Genomic DNA, 19746 nt, shown 5'->3' with positions numbered 1-19746 from the left:
ATTTAACCGAAGAGAGAATTGGTTCCTTAGTCACGACATGCAAATTGGACATATATACAACAGTTAAATACAGTTTATTGGTCAACCCTTATTTAAAGTAAAGTTTTTTCAAACAGCAAGCAATACTTTTGAGAAATTGCTTCATCAGGTGATTCTTTCTAGTGTAATATCCATTCCAGGAAGCTGAATTTTCCTGTCGTAACACTGGTTGATATATAAGAGTTAATTCTTTCAGAGCCACTGGCGTGTTCAGACGATGAAATCAGGTGTCAACTAACCCAAAGATGCGTTCTCAGAAAATTCACCAACACCAAAGATAGCTGCCAACTATCAGAAAGTTCAAATTATCCCTGCCGCCCAAATGGTATGTTTAATATGGCTTTAGTGTGTAGGCTACATGTTAAGTGTTGGCAACGTAAACAAAACCTGTGTATTTGGCATGTTGACATTTTTTGAAAGACGGTTATGTAATTAGAGTTCGATTGTTCCAAAAGCAAGACCTGCATTCCGAGGTGGATGGTGGCTGACGGTAAAGTCAATTGCAATGGCGTTCTCTTGCCCGACAACAGCGACGAAAGAGAAGGTTTTCAAAATTGTCTTGAAAACGAATACAGCTGCAATGCATCACCGAATGAGAAAACAAGATGCATTCCACGCGAATGGGTAATGGACGGTTACGACGATTGCAAAAACGGGACGGACGAAGTTTCAGCACTAAAAAGTTGTCATAACGAATCAGAATTCAGGTGCCACGTCAATGGAAGGTGTATTCCAAGGTACAGAGTCAAGGATGATTATTGGGATTGTTCTGATCGATCCGACGAGTACGAACCACTTACATTTTGCATCAGTGAAAACGAGTTTAGGTGTTATGACAACGGGCGATGCATTCCACGTTCGTGGCGGGGTAACGCTTTGGTCAATTGCAAAGACGGAAGTGACGAAATTCCAATATCTAAGAATGCGAGTTGTGTAGGGGGAGAGTTCCATTGTGACAACGATAGAAGATGTATTCCCACTTATTTGTTATGTGATGGAATGGATCATTGTGGCGATTGCAGTGATGAGATAGAAAGTTGTGATGAACCGAGAATGTTTCGTTGTCCGAATGAACTAGGCAAGTGCATTTTCTGGAGTCATTCGTGTGACGCATTCTCGGATTGCCCCAATGGAACTGATGACATAAAAACACTTCCTGGTTTCAAATGTCGACGTGATCATGGCACATCTGAACGATACTGCGCCATACCCCAGTGGATGCTTTACGACGATTTCTCGAACTGTGATGACGATTCGGATTTGTGTTTGAGAGAAAACAGCACAACAACTTGCACACGTTGCCTCGACGGGAAAACGGTGATTGCATTCCGGCAAATTTGCGACGGAGTTATTGATTGTCAAGACTTTTCAGACGAGTGTCTTTGTTCGCAAGGACGTGCGAGCAAAAATGTTTCCGAGTTTTGCCAGAAAGTGATTTACGTTAACAACCATTCCAATTGTTCAGTTGGAGATTTAAAATGCGACGACAAATGCATATCAGCAAACGAGGTATGTGACGGGAAAACAGACTGCGCGGATACTAAGGTCGATGAGGACCTTTGCACCCTGAAAACAGTGATAACCGAAAGCAGCAAAAAATATGACTTTAAGTGTAACCTTTTTCATCCTGATTTGGTAGCAGCACTTCCAGGAAGCGACCTAGAGGCGTTTATTAAGGCGCTTGTTCCAGCAGAGGCTACTAGGTTTGTTCTAGAATCTTTTTAGTGTTATTTAGTTTAAATTTTTACCCTTTTTCCTTTTTCAGGTGTGACAACGTAACGGAATGTCTCACCTTTGAGGACGAATGTAGCGAAAGGTCCAATTGTTCCTACCGTCTCTCAATTTGTGACGACTTGCCAGCTGGTAATGTGAGTTCATGCTGTAAACTTCATGGGCATAACTCAATTGTAACGAATCTTTGACAATATTCAGGAAGTGATACCCCCTGGATTCTACGGCATTACTCACTTCATCACAGTGAAATTGAGGCGCTGTGCTGGTGGGTTGAACTTTGCGTCAGGAAAGTCAATCTGCAATGGAGTTCTGGAATGTGAAGATGGAATAGATGAACGAAATTGCTCAGATACAAGGTTTATTTGCGATGCTGGAACAACCGAGTGGCCAACAGGTATGGGAAGGCCGTTTCATTTTCTACACACTGAAAATCAAAAGCATTCACTTATTTCCAGGTACAAAAAAAGTTGTGAGCATACCATTGGAAAAACGATGTGATGCAAAACTTCCAACTGATTGCGTTGATCAGTCAGATGAAATCAACTGCACAGATGCCACACATTTCTATTGTGAAAACGGGAAACCGCTCTTCGTCAAACCAAGTCAAGTCATCGATGGGAAGCAAGACTGCTCAGATTATTCAGATGAATGTCCAAAGAATGTGTTCAGTGAAGGTGGAATATCGTCTAGGGAAGATCTTATCAAGTCATCGTTTCTTCAGGTTCTTGTCTGGATAATGGCTTTCTTTGCCACATTTGGTAATGTCTCTGTAGTCTTCATTATTTTAAGAAAACTTTATACACGACCCCGTAACCCATTGATGCGAAGATCTAAGGTGTCTATTGCAAATGACGTTATGATTCTAAATCTGTCTGTTGCTGATTTCCTTATGGGCGTAGCTCTGTTTTCTATTGCCATTCGATCGCAACTGTACAAAGGACAATATTGCCTAGTTGACAAAGAATGGCGTACAAGCACATCTTGTACAACTTTGGGAGTAACTATTGTGTTGTCTAGCCAATGTTCCGTATTTACGTTGGTCGTTCTCACTTCCTATAGGTTATATGGTGTCTTATTTCCAATTAACAGCCGCCAAATGCGTTTACGCGTTGTCTTCTTCTGGCTTGCTACTGTGTGGATGGTTGCATTGTTTATAGCACTTCTTCCCCTCTCAGTGCATTTATCAAGTTCAATGGTAACCATGGCCTGGATATCGTCTAATCCATTCTTTTCATCCGATACTGTCGCTCATGCCCCATATCAACAATTTGCCCGAAGGATTTCAGCCTTGAGCACTGCTAACATATCCATTGTAGAACCTCCTACGCATTGGTACGATATTGAAGATTACTTAGACAATCATTTCCCTAATATTTCTCCTCAAGTAAAAGGTTACTTTGGATACTACAGCGCCAGTGGTGTTTGTATTCCAAGGCTTTATGTAACTAGCGATAACGACCAAGAGCACAACCCAATGACTTCCGCTGTAATGACTTTCAACTTTTGTGCGCTCATGTACATTATTATTGCCTATTTTTTGATATACCGACGTTCTACGGTAAACAGGGTGGCAAGTTCAGTTGCAAAGAAATCCAATAAGCTTCACAAGAAGATTGCAATTTTGATAGCAACCGATCTGGCATGCTGGTTTCCATTGTGTTTCATGACCTTCCTAAGTATGGGCAAAGTCATTCTTTCTCCTATTGCTTATGCTTTATCGGCTATTGTATTCCTCCCTATTAACAGTTCTCTTAACCCGATCATTTACACCAATCCCTTCTCTCTGTTAGTAAAACCGTTTAGAAGAGGTTTAGACAGAGCACGCGCCCGTTTATGGTCTTAAACTGCGGATACGCATACAGTGTCTTCCAGCCAACATACCACTCAAATGTGAAACAGGGATGTGTTGTATGACGCTTGCAAGTAATTGATGTACGTCGTTATGATTGATTAGTTCGAGTTCCTGCAAATTGTGTTTTCTTGAAACGATTTGTCAAGCTTTTTACTGTAATATTGTTATTGCTTTTGTGTTATAGTTGTACCTTCGCACGTATGCTTTTTTCAATAAAACCATCGTTCAAAATGTTTTTTGGAGTTTTCCAAAAAAAACAGTTGCCATCAGTCTGAAAAAACAATTTGACATTTGCACGCACAATATTATTTGCGTCACAATGCAATCCAAAACGTGACATTGCACCATCCTCCTGCTTCGACCCTCAGTTCACAGACATGTTTGCAACAAAAATACACCAATTACCAAAAATGTGCAGGAATCAGTACATTCATTAACACGGTACGAGTGTCATTTTCGATGCTGTTTACGGTATTGATGCGATATCATTGCCTATTTCAAGGTAAGGTTGAACAGTAAGGTCTGCAATCCTAATTGCGAAAATTGTTAAGAACTGTGTTATGTTGCTTATCAAACACCTAATCCTCTGTTTGTCAGAGTTTCAATGCTCACGGAGTAGGATCTGCATTCCCAGGTGGTTGGTGGCTGACGGGAAAGTTGATTGCAACAGCTATGTGTTGCCAGACAATAGCGACGAAGCAGAAGTGTTCAAATATTGCTTAACATCAGAATTTCAGTGCTTGTCGGCAAACAAAATGCAACAATGTAATATGTTATTTGTGATGTTGGGCGTATATACTCGATTTGATGACGTATTATCCACACGTGGTGGCCTTCAATTCTCCAACAGATAACGCTACATGGGATAGAAACTGTTGAAAGCATTCATGGAAACAATACAGCCAGGTGACTATAGAAAATTAATTGTACTGCAGATATGAAAAGCGTCATCCAATTGAAGGCCCCTCGCGACTTTCCCATATTCGGTTGCTAGTTGTGTGAAGGGAAAGTAGTGATGATAAAGTAACCAAAGCCTTGATGCTCATGTTGGACTTTCAGGTATATCACAATGTACGGACGCGGCGTTTTCACGTCGTCAGTTTCCTTTAACGAAACTCTATTGATATAGGTTAATGAAAATACCATTATAACAGGGCGCTTGACTAGAAAACCTTCACGTTTCTTTCGGTGCTCATGCCATCATTTGATTTAATTCAAACAACACTTTCGGCATGGATAGACACGTTCGTCTCATTTTTACGCTTTTTGCGCTTATTGTTGGAAGCAGTCAGAAAGGTGAAGGTTTTTTACTGATGTTTTTTTGTATGCAACTTATATGAGAGAACAATTATTATTTGCAGTTGACGCAAAACCGTTTTCGGTGCTGGAAAAGGGTTGTAGACCGGAGGATGGATTATTTCTTTGCGGCTCCAGGCATTATCGCTGCATATACCGAGAATCTGTGAATGATGGAGCTGCACAGTGTCAAGATGGAAGTGACGAGAATATTGGTAAGGTTATCTGTTGTGAGATACATACTCGTTTTGGGAAATCAAAAATTAAAAAGATTAAGAAACACCCAATAACATCCAATAACACTAATTTCAAGTCCCAATCAAACGATTACTAAATTTAAAATTCGTGTTAGTAGATCTGTGTTTCTTGAACTCTTCAGATATCAGACTAGATCTCTGCCCCATTAAAAAATTACATTTACCGATATCAGATTTGATTTTTCTGAGGAAGTACTTCGGTGTTTTGGTAAATTAATATTTCAACGATTCGTGCAGTTGCAATTTGACGGTTCACCTGTTCGAATGAAATGATTGTTTTAACAAAATTTCATTCAACCGAAGAGAGAATTGGTTCTTTAGAAAACGTGCAAATTGAACGATACAACAGTTAAATACTGTTTATTGGCCCTTACTTAAACCCTTATTTAAAGCAAAGTTTTTGCAAACAGCAAGCATTACTTTTGAGAAATTGCTTCATCAGGTGATTCTTTCTAGTGTAATATCCATTCTAGGATGCCTGACTTTCCTATTGTAACACCGGTTAATATGTGAGAGTAAATTTTTTCAGAGCTACTAGCGTGTTCAGACGATGAAATCAGGTGTCAAGGAACCCAAAGATGCGTTCTCAGAAAATTCATCAACACCCAAGATAGCTGCCAACTATCAGAAAGTTTAAATTATCCCTGCCGCCCAAATGGTATGTTTAATATGGCTTTAGTGTGTAGGCTACATGTTAGGTGTTGGCAACGTGAACAAAACCTGTGTATTTGGCATGTTGGCATTTTTAGAACGACAGTTATGTAATTAGAGTTCGAGTGTTCCAAAAGCAAGACCTGCATTCCGAGGTGGATGGTGGCTGACGGCAAAGTCAACTGCAATAGCGTTCCCTTGTCCGACAACAGCGACGAAAGAGAAGGTTTTCATAACTGTCTTGAAAACGAATACCGCTGCACTGCATCGCCGAATGAGAAAACAAGATGCATTCCACGCGAATGGGTAATGGATGGTTACGAAGATTGCCAAAACGGGAGGGACGAAGTTTCACCACTAAAAAGTTGTTACAACGAATCAGAATTCAGGTGCCACGCCAATGGAAGGTGTATTCCAAGGTACAGAGTCAAGGATAGTTATGCTGATTGTTCTGATCGATCCGACGAGTACGAACCACTCATATTTTGCATCAGTGATAAAGAGTTTAGGTGTTATGACAACGGGCGATGTATTCCACGTTCGTGGCGAGGAAACGCTTTGGTAAATTGCAAAGACGGAAGTGACGAAATTCCCATGTCTAAGAATGAGAGCTGTGTGGAGGGAGAGTTTCGTTGTCACAACGATAGAAGATGTATTCCCACTTACTTGTTATGCGATGGAATGGATCATTGTGGCGATTGCAGTGATGAGATAGAAAGTTGTGATGAACCGAGAATGTTTCGTTGTCCGAATGAACCAGGAAAGTGTATCTTTTGGGGTCATTCATGCGACGCATTCTCGGATTGCGCCAATGGAACTGATGACAAAAAAACACTACCTGGTTTCAAATGTCGACGTGATCTTGGAACATCTGACAGATACTGCTCCATACCCCAGTGGATGCTTTACGACGATATTGCAAACTGCGATGACGATTCGGATTTGTGTTTGAGAGAAAACAGTACATCGACTTGCGCACGTTGCCTCGACGGGAAAACTGTGATTGCATCCCGGCAACTTTGCGACGGAGTTATTGATTGTCAAGACTTTTCAGACGAGTGTCTTTGTTCCCAAGGACGCGCGAGCAAAAATGTTTCCGAGTTTTGCCAGAAAGTGGTTTACGTTAACAGCGATCCCAATTGTTCAGTTGGAGATTTAAAATGCGACGACAAATGTATATCAGCAAACGAGGTATGTGACGGGAAAATAGACTGCGGGGATACTAAAGTCGACGAGGACCTTTGCACCCTGAAAACAGTGATAACCAAAAGCAGCAAAAAATTCGACTTTAAGTGTGACCTTTTTCATCCTGATTTGGTAGCAGCACTTTCAAGAAGTGACCTAGAAGCCTTTTTGAAGGCGTTTGTTCCAGCTGAGGCTACTAGGTTTGTTATTTTTATTGTTATTTAGTTTAAATTTTCACCTTTTTTCTATTTCAGGTGTGACAACGTAACAGAATGTAGCATCTTCGAGGACGAATGTAGCGAAAGGGCCAATTGTTCCCATCGTCTGTCAATTTGTGACGACTTGCCAACCGTTGATGTGAGTTCAAACTGCAAACTTCATGGGCATAGCTCAATTGTAATGAATCTTTAACAACATTCAGGAAGTGATACCCCCTGGATTCTACGGCATTCCCAACTTCATCACAGTGAAATCGAAACGCTGCGCTGGTGAGGTGAACTTTGTGTCAGGAAAGTCAATCTGCAATGGAGTTCAGGAATGTGAAGATGGAATAGATGAACGAAATTGCACAGATACAAGGTTTATTTGCGATGCTGGAACAACAAAGTGGCTAACAGGTATAAGAAGGGCGTTTCATTTTCTGCATACTTAACATCAGAAGTACCTATTTACTTTGTATCACGAACTTCCAGGTACAAAAAAAGTTGTGAGCATACCATTGGAAAAACGATGTGACGCAAAACTTCCGACTGATTGCGTTGATCAGTCAGATGAAATCAACTGCACAGATGCCACACATTTCTATTGTGAAAACGGGGATCCGCTCTTCGTCAAGAGGAGTCAAGTCCTCGATGGGAAGCAAGACTGCTCAGATTATTCAGATGAATGTCCAAAGAACGTGTTCAGTGAAGGTGGAATATCATCTAGGGAAGATCTTATTAAGTCATCGTTTCTTCAGGTTCTTGTCTGGATAATGGCTTTCTTTGCCACATTTGGTAATGTCTTTGTAGCCTTCATTATTTTAAGAAAACTTTATACACGACCCCGTAACCCATTGATGCGAAGACCTAAGGTGTCTATTGCAAATGACCTTTTGATTCTAAATCTGTCTGTTGCTGATTTCCTCATGGGCGTTGCTCTGTTTTCTATTGCCATTCGATCGCAACTATACAAAGGACAATATTGCCTCGTTGACAAAGAATGGCGTACAAGCACATCTTGTACAGCTTTGGGAGTAACTATTGTGTTGTCGAGCCAATGTTCCGTATTTACATTGGTCGTTCTCACTTCCTATCGGTTGTATGGTGTCTTATTTCCAATTAACAGCCGTCAAATGCGTTTACGCGTTGTCTTCTTCTGGCTTGCTACTGTGTGGATCGTTGCATTGTTTATAGCACTTCTTCCCCTCTCAGTGCATTTATCAAGTTCAATGGTAACCATGGCCTGGATATCGTCCAATCCATTCTTTTCTTCCGATACTGTCGCTCTTGCCCCATATCAACAATTTGCCCGAAGGATTTCAGCCTTGAGCACTGCCAACATATCCATTGTAGAACCTCCTACGCATTGGTACGATATTGACGATTACTTAAACAATCATTTCCCTAATATTTCTCCTCAAGTAAAAGGTTACTTTGGATATTACAGCGCCAGTGGTGTTTGTATTCCAAGGCTTTATGTAACTAATGACAACGACCAAGAACACAACCCGATGACTTCCGCTGTAATGACTTTTAATTTTTGTGCGCTCATGTACATTATTATTGCTTATTTTTTGATATTCCGACGTTCGACGGTAAACAGGGTGGCAAGTTCTGCTGCAAAAAAATCCAAAAGGCTTCATAAGAAAATTGCAATTCTGATAGCAACCGATCTAGCATGCTGGTTTCCATTGTGTTTCATGACCTTCCTAAGTATGGGCAAAATCATTCTTCCTCCTATTGCTTATGCTTTATCGGCTATTGTATTCCTCCCTATTAACAGTTCTCTTAACCCGATCATTTACACCAACCCCTTCTCTCTGTTAGTAAAACCTTTTAGAAGAGGTTTAGACAGAGCACGCGCCTGTTTAAGGTCTGAAACTGTGGATGCGCATACAGCGTCTTCCAGCCAACATACTACTCAAATGTGAAATAGGGTTGTGTTGTATGACGTTTGCAAGTAATTGATTTACGTCTTTGTGATTGATTAGCTCGTGGAAATTGTGTTTTTTGTCAAGGATTTTACTGTAGAATATTTTTTGCCTTTGTATTATTGTACCTGTTTGCACGTACGTTTTTTTAATGAAACGATCATTTGAAAACATTTCTAAGTTTAGAAAAAAACAACTTGGCATTTACAGGCACAATATTATTTGCGTCACAATGCTTGGCGTCCAACAAGATAGAAACTAATGTCGTGATTTCCGTCGTACGTAGTTGCCACAAGTCGCCTTGTATATGACTTTTTTGGCTAAGCCACATTTGTTTGACCTTCATGAGTATTTACAAAGTCATTTTTTTAATTTTTCGAGACCACCTTGTATTGGGCGTCATTTGTGCACGTGATTCTGAATAATCGGGTATTTTTTCGTTTTCTTCACGTTTTCTCGTTTTTTTTTCGTGGTTTAAGTTGCATCGCATTTACATCAACAAGACAGAACATTTCGATGCAGTCTATTAGCTTTTTTACTTTCAAAATTATTCATTCAATACGCAATAAACTACCAATATATAATATTTACGATAAGCAATGTGGAGCCAATAATATGAATTGTGTATAAGCTGCAGACAGATGGCCACTGCTGTTTCGACCTGAAAGGTCTCATCAGTGTAGCTGGTGTGACTATAAGACGACTTTGCTGACCAAACGGCCAAGCAAAGACTTCCACTTTGTGGTGACTATGCAATCACCGTCATCCGTTGGGCACCAAACTAGGTGCAACCAAAACGGAGAAAACAAAGTGGAAACACTATTTGATTTCACCTAGTTTGGTTTCTCTTCACACGCATAAATCTTTCGCCTTTTACTGAAGATTACCTTTTCCGAGGTATTCTCTGTTCTACGAGTCGTTTCTGTTTATTAATATTCTGGTTGGTAGAGGACAGTGTTCAAAGGACTTTACCATATCATTTGGAACTCCTTTCGAGACGAGATTTGCTAACCGTTATATGAAAGTGCAGAGAAGGCTTGAGGTCACTTGTTTAGTTAGCCCGGCCCTTTTTAGGGCTACTATATTGCTTTGTAGTAGTGGTGAGCGGCAAGTGGCCAGCGTGTGTTTTGTTTATTTGACACACAATTTTGTTACGAGATGGATTTTGCCAGAGCTGTAGCCGGGCCAAATGTGGCGGCTCTTTCTGTGCCAGGAACTGATCCGTTTGATACAGACGAGAATCTTGAAGTGGACGCCCGCTTTAATCCGGGCCTGAAACGTCCAGAAATACACCTACTGTTGCGCCAGTTGAATGTTCGCTGGCGAAATACCCTAGAAGGTATTTTTCAATTCCCTAATGGCAAGGTCAAATATTTTTGCCCGACTATGGAGAAAGCCCGAAGTTTAGCCATGACGTTAAGAGCTAGTGGCAAACCAGTTTATGCAACCGCGCACTGCGAGGATGAGGAACGGGTTTTTTTAACGAGGGTTCCCCCGCGCGCCACGATGCAATCTCTACTTGCATATTTTTCGAAATACGCCCCGACACTTCGCGGGTGGAAGCTTTTTGATGAAAAAAGGCGATTTCCCCAGCTTCGCGAAGCACATAGAAGACCGTAAACGGGCCGCAGCTGCAAAAGGTGGCAACACCGACGATAACGCGCAGAACGTACAAGCCGACGCGGGGAGAGAAATTAGTGTGTAGCTGTAAAGCAGTAATACCAGATGATTTTAATGCATCGTGTTTTTAAACAACCACAACCCCATTATTTTTGTCCCGTTCTTTTTTATTTTCTGTTGCCCCCCCCCTTTTTTTTGTTTTCTTGTTTTAATTTCATACAATGGCGTCGTATTTAAAGATATGTACCCTTAATGTTAACGGCCTTGGCCAAGCCCCCAAGAGAAAAGCCCTGTTCCGGTACCTTTCCTCTTTAAACTTTGACATTTTTGGCCTCCAAGAAACTCATTCTACCCCCCAAACCGAATCCCTGTGGAAGTCCGAATGGACTTCTGGCCCCATCCTCTTAAACTCGACGCCTCTAAAAGGCCCAGCCTGCGGGGGTGTCGCAGTTCTTCTAAACTCCTACAATCTTCGAATTCTTAACTCCGTTTCTGACTCTGACGGTCGCATCATTGCGGCCGACATTTCAACCCTGACCCACACCTTTCACTTAATTAATATATACGCACCCTCTGGCACAAATCAATACATACTCAATAATAAATTCTTCGATTCTCTCTACCCCTACATTTCTTCTACCTTCTCCATTGTGTTTACTGGTGACTTTAATTGTGTAACTGACCCTACCTTGGACAAACACCCCCCAGTACCCAATCGACAGCCCAGCTACAACCTTATAAAATTATTAACAACTTTTAACCTACAGGATTCCTTTCGACTTCTTCACCCAAACCTCCGCCAATTTTCCCGTCGTGCCCTAAATACACAGTCCAGAATTGATAGAATTTATCTTTCCTCTTCGTTAATTCCCAACAAACATTTATTCATCCCATGCCCTTTTTCGGATCATGATTCAGTTTCGGTTTCCGTCAACCTTATCTCTGCCCCACCCAGGGAACGAGGTACCTAGAAGAATAATACTAAAACCCTTAACGACCCTCTTTTTCGCCTCGATTTTCACCGATTTTACCCTCTTTGGCAAACTCTCGCTCCTTTCCACTCTAACCCCATGGACTTTTGGCTAACGCTTAAATTTAAATTTAAATCATTGATAAAATCCCACTCCAAACGCCTGGCTCAAGAATCCCGCGACCAAACCTACACCCTACAGCAACAACTCGACACCGCCCGCCAAATTCTCAACGACAATCCCTCTCCCGTTAACTTACTTTCCAATCTATCAAAAAAAACCTAAATTCTCTTTACCTTTCTAAATCCCGTTCTTTTATTCTAAAATCCCTTTCCTCCGACGCCCACTTTAAGAATATAACTGATAAACTTCTTTACTCCCAATTTCTCCCCTCACGCCTTCACAGTCCTATACTAGAGCTTCAAGACACTCATGGTATCCCTCTTTCTACCCCCAAGGAACTTCTTTCCTACACCCGGCAATTTTTTGAAACTCTTTATTCTGATCAACATCTTCCAGTTCCCGACCCTTCTAACTTATTTGTTAAAACTCCTTTAAAAGTAACACCAGATCAATTCCTTACAACCTTATCGAACCCCATCACACTGCACGAAGTAAGGAAAACACTTTCCCTTTTTCCTTCAGGCAAAACCCCCGGCCCCGACGGTCTCAGCAGCGAGTTTTACTCGCTTTACTGGGACCTCATCGGGGCTGACCTCACCCAAGCTCTCAACTACGCGTATTTCAATTCCTACACCCCAACAGAATTCAACCTTGGCCATCTTACCCTTATCTTCAAGAAAAATGACCCCACTCCTCTTAATAATTATAGACCCATTTCTCTGTTAAATACTGATCTTAAAATTCTCCACAAACTTTTGAACCTAAGACTCAAACCGTTTATACCCAAAATTCTTTCTTTAAACCAATTCGCTACCCCCGGCTCATCCACATCCGACGCAACTTCACTCTTACGCGATCTGCACCACCACGCATCCTCCATCAATTCGGACACTTTCTTCATTTCCCTAGATTTTCAAAAAGCCTTCGATTCTGTTTCATTCTCCTGGTTACTTCTTCAGTTTCCCACTTGCTTTACTAATTACCTTTCTGCCCTTCGCTCTAGCGCCAACTCCCGGGCCTTCGTAAACGGCTTTGCCACAACGGACTTTCCGATCAGGAGAGGTATCAGACAAGGTGACCCCCTTAGTCTGAACCTCTTCCTGATTGCCCTAGATCCGCTTCTCGTTGCCCTTCAAAACAACCCTGCTATCACTTCAACCCCAGTGCCATGCCGCAACACACCCAAGGCAATCGCTTACGCCGATGACGTCACCCTAGTGGTGGCTCATCGGCACTCCCTCACCAAAGCCCTCGGCCTCATTGACAATTTTACTAAATTTTCTGGTTTAAAACTCAACCCCACCAAAACCGAAGCGATTGCCATCCTTCGACCTCCCCTTGACGACCCAACCTTGTGTAATATAAAGTGGAACCCTAAATCGATAACTCCGTTAAACACCCCAATAGGCGCACCATCACATGGCACAAAGCAATCACCTCTTTACAATCCCGCGCCAGATCTATCAGCAACACTTTTCTTACTTTTGACTCTAAATGAATCCTCTCAAAAACTATACTTTTACCCCAAATTTCATACCTTGCTAAAACTTACCCCTTACCACCCCAGCAACGAGAACGGATCGACGGCATTGTGGTAAAGTTCGTCGTCGGCCCAAATAATCCAACCTTGTCAATTAACATCCTGGCAGCCCGTCGTAACATGGTGGTTACGGCGCGGCAAACATTCCCCTCTACGCTGACCTATCACTTCTCTATTCTATCAAACAATATTACAATCACAGCCTTTTGGATTCCCCAACTACTCCGCAACTTTCCTTCATAGAATATAATCTTGGACTCCCCCTCAGCAAACTTTTCAACCTTTGTACTAGAAATTACCTACCACACGCAACAACACCTTCTCCCCACTATCTACATATTCTAAACCTCCTCAAATCTTTAAACCTTACCGAAACTGAACTCATGACCCATAAACTAAAGCCCCTCTATCACCGTATCGTGGACGAATCCAACACACCCCATCATTTTAACGACTGCATGGACCCAAATCCACCACCCTATTTTCCCCAACTACCTTAAAACTTTTAATTATCGCCTTACCCTAAAAATTCTTCCGCTAAAATGCAACAAACTTATCTTGCCCTGGATCAAGAACCCCACTGCTACCTTTCTCGTTGGGCATCCAGCTTCTTGAAAAAAGAATCCAAGACGTGACATTGTGCCATCTTTAAGACGTGACATTGCACCATGCTTCGACCATCAGTTCACAGACTTGTTTGCAACAGAAATACACCAATTACCAAAAAAGGGCAGGAATCGGTACAGAGTTTGTCAGACTTATATTGAGACGCCATTTCGATGCTGTTTACGGCATTGATGCGATATCACTGCCTATTTCAAGAAAAGATTAAACACTGAGTATATATCAGTAAACTGAAAGGTCTGTAGACCAATTGCGAGAATAGGAGATTATGATTTCGTAATTTTATCAGTGTTAGCCGTGTTTGTGGGGATTGGCATGCAATCAGTGTTTGTGGGGATTGGCATGGGATCCTGCCCATGGGTTTATACTGCGATATATTTTAGCATTATTGTTGACAACCAATCCATCAAAATGCATATAGGAGGTCTGTTTTAAAGTGATTCGTTCCAAGTATCAGCGATACTAAATCCTTTCATTGCATGATGCAAGTCATGCATCCCTTTTTCGGCTGCAACTTAGAATGTGCAGAAAATTAGTCTGTAAAATTTCGGGTTGCAGTTAATATCACTGGATTTCTAAAACTATACGGACGAATGCAGTACGGAAGCCAATTTTTACCACCGTTCACAAATCCATAATGATATGCCCCCTCTGATACAAGTCTATACGTGATGGAAATCACATGCCATTAGGTGTGTGTGAGTTTTCCCGCTGTCATACCAAGGTGAGTTTCGTTTCAGTTTTCGACAGGTTCTTATGACATGGTCGCCCACATTTCTAAACTCAATGACCACAGTATTCGTAACACTCTCCCACGAGATACGTCTTACATGTATTTGCATTGCAAGTGTTGTGCCCATAAGTTAATACGCGACAACAAGAGAAGTCAAACGTGCGACACACAAGACAAACAAAATAATACAGTAATTTTACAGAAGAACAGTACACTGAAGAGGCATGTCACAACTGTTTGGAGAATTTAAGTTTCTTATACTGCTGTTGATCATATGGGAGAAAAAAGGTGCCTGGTTGTTCTTTATTATCACAAAGTAACTTTATGGGCAGTAAACTTTACGATGGGTCTTTGTTGCAGTTGATACTAAACCGTTTAAACAACTATCGAAAGGCTGCAGAGCGGAAGACGGATTTTTTCAGTGTCAAACCGGCGCCCAATGTTTACACAGAGAAGAGGTGTTAGATTCATATAGACAATGTGCGGACGGAAGCGATCAATCCACTGGTTGGTTGAAAGTTAATATAGTGGAAGTTTCGCGGAGATGTTCAGTTGAATGCCTGATAACAACCAACAAACAAACTAAGAGTGAATGTTTGTGACCAAACCTACCTTATACTGCAGAAAAGTCGCTAATAGTGAACCAAGACAACAAGCGGTATCAAATATGCGACATACAAGACACATACGACAATTAGTGACATACCTGTACATAAAACAGGAACAAAACGGAAACGATAGAGGAGAAAACACATGCTCACAAATTTATTGTTAAACATTGTTCACTATTTATTTTTCCTTGACTCTGCCAGCAGTGCTGCAGTGATTGACATGTTCGCATTTTTGGCAGCTCTCAATTGCACAGATGATGAAGTGAGTTGTCATCGTGCCACGGGGCGTTGTGTACATCGCAGATTTCTCAATACACGTGCCAGCTGCCAAATTTCCGAAACTCTTAATTTTCCTTGCCGTCGAAATGGTTTGTTGAGAACTGTATTATGTTGTATCAAAAACGTAATCCTCTTTTTGTCAGAGTTTCAATGCTCACGGAGTAGGATCTGCATTCCCAGGTGGTTGGTGGCTGACGGGAAAGTTGATTGCAACAGCTATGTGTTGCAAGACAATAGCGACGAAGTAGAAGTGTTCAAATATTGCTTACCATCAGAATTTCCGTGCTTGTCGGCCAACAAAATGCAACAATGTATACCACGGGAATGGGTAAGGGACGGATACGACGATTGTACTGACAGAAGCGACGAAATGTCCACATTGGTTTGCCACAACGAAACGGAATTTAGGTGCAGTATAACTGGAAGATGTATTCCAAGGTATCGCGTAATGGACGGTTTTCCCGATTGCAAGAATGAAACGGACGAACGATACACCCTGCCTTGTATCGAAAACACCGAGTTCATGTGCAAAGATAACGGGCGATGCATTCCACGCTCATGGCGAGGAAACTCTTTGGTCGATTGCAAAGATGGAAGTGACGAAATTCCAATGCATAAGAATGAGAGTTGTGTGGAGGGAGAGTTCCGTTGTCACAACGATAGAAGATGTATTCCCACTTACTTGTTATGTGATGGAATGGATCATTGTGGGGATTGCAGTGATGAAATAGAAAGTTGTGATGAACCTAGAATGTTCCGTTGTCCGAATGAACCAAGCAAATGCATCTACTGGGGTTATTCATGTGACGCATTTTCGGATTGCGCCCATGAAACTGATGATATTAAGGTAATGCATGGTTTCAAATGTCGACGTGATCACGCCAGCACTCCAAGATACTGCGCCATACCCCAGTGGATGCTACATGATGATTTCTCGAACTGTGATGATGATTCGGATTTGTGTTTGAGAGAAAACAGCACATCAACTTGCACACTTTGCCTCGACGGGAAAACGGTGATTGCAACCCGGCAAATTTGCGATGGAATTATCGACTGCCAAGACTTTTCAGACGAGTGTTTGTGTTCAGCTAGTAGAAAAGACGACCGTGTAAACGAGTTTTGCCGAAGGGTGTCTTACGTTGATAACAATCAAAGCTGTCCAGTCGGAGATCTGAATTGTTATAACGGAGAGTGCGTTAAACCGAATATGGTTTGTGACGGAAAAGTTGATTGCCCGACATTTCAAATCGACGAGGCCCATTGTACTGCAAACCACACCAAAACGGAGAGCACAAAAATGCTGGACTTCGACTGTGATCTTTTACCCAATAGTGTAAGAGATTCAATTGCCGGAACTGACCTCGAAAGTCTCATCGACTTATTCTTGCCTGCAAGAGCCAAAAGGTATTGTGCAGTTAAATTTTGTTTCCTGCATATAAACCAATGATGCTTGCAGATGTGATGGAGCCACGGAATGCGCAAACTTTGAAGACGAATGTAGCACAAGAGCAAACTGTTCCGATCGCATTTCCATATGCGACGAATTGAACACCGTAGACGTAAGTATAACCAGTAAGTTCAAGCCCTAGTAATACAATAAAAAATACTAATTTTTCGTGTTAATGTGCAGCAATATTTCCCAGTCGGATTTTTGGGGGTTACAACCAGCTTTACACTGAGATTGAAACGTTGTAGTGGGCCTTTGAATGCAGCGTTTGGGAAATCGATTTGCAATGGAATTCTTGAGTGTGAAAATGGAGAAGATGAACGAAATTGCTCGAATGACCGATTTCTGTGTGATGCTGGAACAACTGAGTGGCCGACAGGTAATTATTTGAAACAACACTTAGCAATAAAAACACGCATGACTTGATTCTTTACTGCAGGGTTAAAAAAAGTTGTAAGCATTCCACTTGAGAAACGATGTGACGCAAAACTTCCGACTGATTGCGTTGATCAGTCAGATGAAATCAACTGCACAGATGCCACACATTTCTATTGCGAAAACGGGGAACCGCTCTTTGTCAAACGAAGTCAAGTCCTCGATGGGAAGCAAGACTGCTCAGATTATTCAGATGAATGTCCAAAGAACGTGTTCAGTGAAGGTGGAATATCATCTAGGGAAGATCTTATCAAGTCATCGTTTCTTCAGGTTCTTGTCTGGATAATGGCTTTCTTTGCCACATTTGGCAATGCCGCAGTAGCCTTCATTATTTTAAGAAAACTTTATACACGACCCCGTAACCCATCAAAGCGAAGATCTAAAGTGTCTATTGCAAATGACCTTTTGATTCTAAATCTGTCTGTTGCTGATTTCCTCATGGGCGTAGCTCTGTTTTCTATTGCCATTCGATCGCAACTATACAAAGGACAATATTGCCTAGTTGACAAAGAATGGCGTACAAGCACATCTTGTACAGCTTTGGGAGTAACTATTGTGTTGTCGAGCCAATGTTCCGTATTTACATTGGTCGTTCTCACTTCCAATAGGTTGTATGGTGTCTTATTTCCAATTAACAGCCGTCAAATGCGTTTACGCGTTGTCTTCTTCTGGCTTGCTACTGTGTGGATCGTTGCATTGTTTATAGCACTTCTTCCCCTCTCAGTGCATTTATCAAGTTCAATGGTAACCATGGCCTGGATATCGTCCAATCCATTCTTTTCTTCCGATACTGTCGCTCTTGCCCCATATCAACAATTTGCCCGAAGGATTTCAGCCTTGAGCACTGCTAACATATCCATTGTAGAACCTCCTACGCATTGGTACGATATTGACGATTACTTAAACAATCATTTCCCTAATATTTCTCCTCAAGTAAAAGGTTACTTTGGATATTACAGCGCCAGTGGTGTTTGTATTCCAAGGCTTTATGTAACTAGCGATAACGACCAAGAGCACAACCCAATGACTTCCGCTCTAATGACTTCCAACTTTTGTGCGCTCATGTACATTATTATTGCTTACATGTTGATATACCGACGTTCGACGGTAAACCGGGTGGCAAATTCTGCTGCAATGAAATCCAATAAGCTTCATAAGAAAATTGCAATTCTGATAGCAACCGATCTAGCATGCTGGTTTCCATTGTGTTTCATGACCTTTCTCAGTATGGGCAAAATCATTCTTTCTCCCACTGCTTATGCCTTGTCGGCCATAGTATTCCTCCCCATAAACAGTTCTCTTAATCCTATAATTTACACAAACCCCTTCTCTCTGTTAGTAAAACCGTTTAGAAAAGGCTTGAACAGAGCACGCGCCCGTTTTAGGTCCGAAATAACAGATACGTTTGCGGCGACTTCCATCCCACAAACGTCTCAGATGTGAAACAATCAACGAAACTCCCGTATCTGTGCCCTTGAAAATAGTTGAATATTGTGTTGCTCATCGCTTGCAAAAAAATGAATTATGTGGCTATTGTTGATTACTTCAAAGAAATTATGTTTGCTGCAAAGCATTTGTCAAACTTTTCACTGTTGATTTTGTTGTTGTTGTTGTTTAACATCCGCATATTTGTTATATTTTCATCGTACATTATTACCTTATACAGAACATATCATAAACTGATTCGCTAGGTACGCTTTTGGTGTCAAGTGTCCACTCCTTGTAAAAGGCAGATCTAACGTGAAGGTTCTACCTAAAAATATTATAGTCTGTGGGAAAATGTCAGGTAAAATGAAAAGACTTACCATAAACGCTTTTTTCATGTTTTGCGATTGTTTCATGCTATGATTGTAAAACCTCTATTTACCGTCGCAAGAGTATACAATGAAATCAATAAATGCTTCCAAAATCAAATCAATTAATTTCCGTAAAAAGTTAGATGCCGGTTACGCGACGAGACTGCCATGAGGCCTCTGTTACCATAAGGACAAGAACGTCTGTATTAAGGTCCATGCTCTGCCGAATACTCTGTGGGAGTTGAATGATGTACAAACGTATTACTTCAGGATCAAAATACTCGGAAACATATTAATAACAAGCATGTAACCTAATCTCTGAAGTGGACAGAATCCAGCCCCTGATTAGGCACTGTCACAGACCAGCGACAACAATAAGAGGATAGGAAATGTTTAAAACAAAGTGTTGCTGATTACCGTCA

At 41.4% G+C, this 19746-nt stretch overlaps 3 protein-coding genes across 3 annotated transcripts; all 3 read left to right on the top strand.

The window, feature by feature from the left end:
• Positions 1 to 516: 516 nt before the first annotated feature.
• LOC145889719 (uncharacterized) lies at positions 517 to 3731 on the top strand. Its single transcript, XM_082980723.1, has 4 exons — positions 517 to 1742; positions 1805 to 1907; positions 1972 to 2167; positions 2229 to 3731. Exons 1-4 carry the CDS (start codon positions 517 to 519, stop codon positions 3614 to 3616), a joined length of 2913 nt encoding a protein of 970 aa, XP_082836849.1. The 3' UTR covers positions 3617 to 3731.
• A 1260-nt stretch (positions 3732 to 4991) lies between these two features.
• On the top strand, positions 4992 to 9145 carry LOC145890049 (uncharacterized). The gene is made up of 6 exons (XM_082981090.1): positions 4992 to 5136; positions 5708 to 5836; positions 5948 to 7214; positions 7269 to 7371; positions 7436 to 7631; positions 7707 to 9145. The coding sequence occupies exons 3-6, from the start codon at positions 5989 to 5991 to the stop codon at positions 9143 to 9145; spliced, it is 2964 nt and encodes a 987-aa protein (XP_082837216.1). The 5' UTR covers positions 4992 to 5136; positions 5708 to 5836; positions 5948 to 5988.
• Positions 9146 to 14980: 5835 nt separating this feature from the next.
• Positions 14981 to 18971, top strand: LOC145890048 (uncharacterized). Its single transcript, XM_082981089.1, has 7 exons — positions 14981 to 15044; positions 15117 to 15263; positions 15607 to 15735; positions 15790 to 17050; positions 17103 to 17205; positions 17277 to 17472; positions 17533 to 18971. The coding sequence occupies exons 1-7, from the start codon at positions 14981 to 14983 to the stop codon at positions 18969 to 18971; spliced, it is 3339 nt and encodes a 1112-aa protein (XP_082837215.1).
• Positions 18972 to 19746: the final 775 nt, after the last annotated feature.

This window comes from Ascidia mentula, chromosome 2 (assembly GCF_947561715.1).
Source record: "Ascidia mentula chromosome 2, kaAscMent1.1, whole genome shotgun sequence".
Classification (NCBI taxonomy): domain Eukaryota; kingdom Metazoa; phylum Chordata; class Ascidiacea; order Phlebobranchia; family Ascidiidae; genus Ascidia; species Ascidia mentula.
Note: the sequence above shows the minus strand (reverse complement) of the source record. Positions and strands in the feature narration are given on the sequence as shown.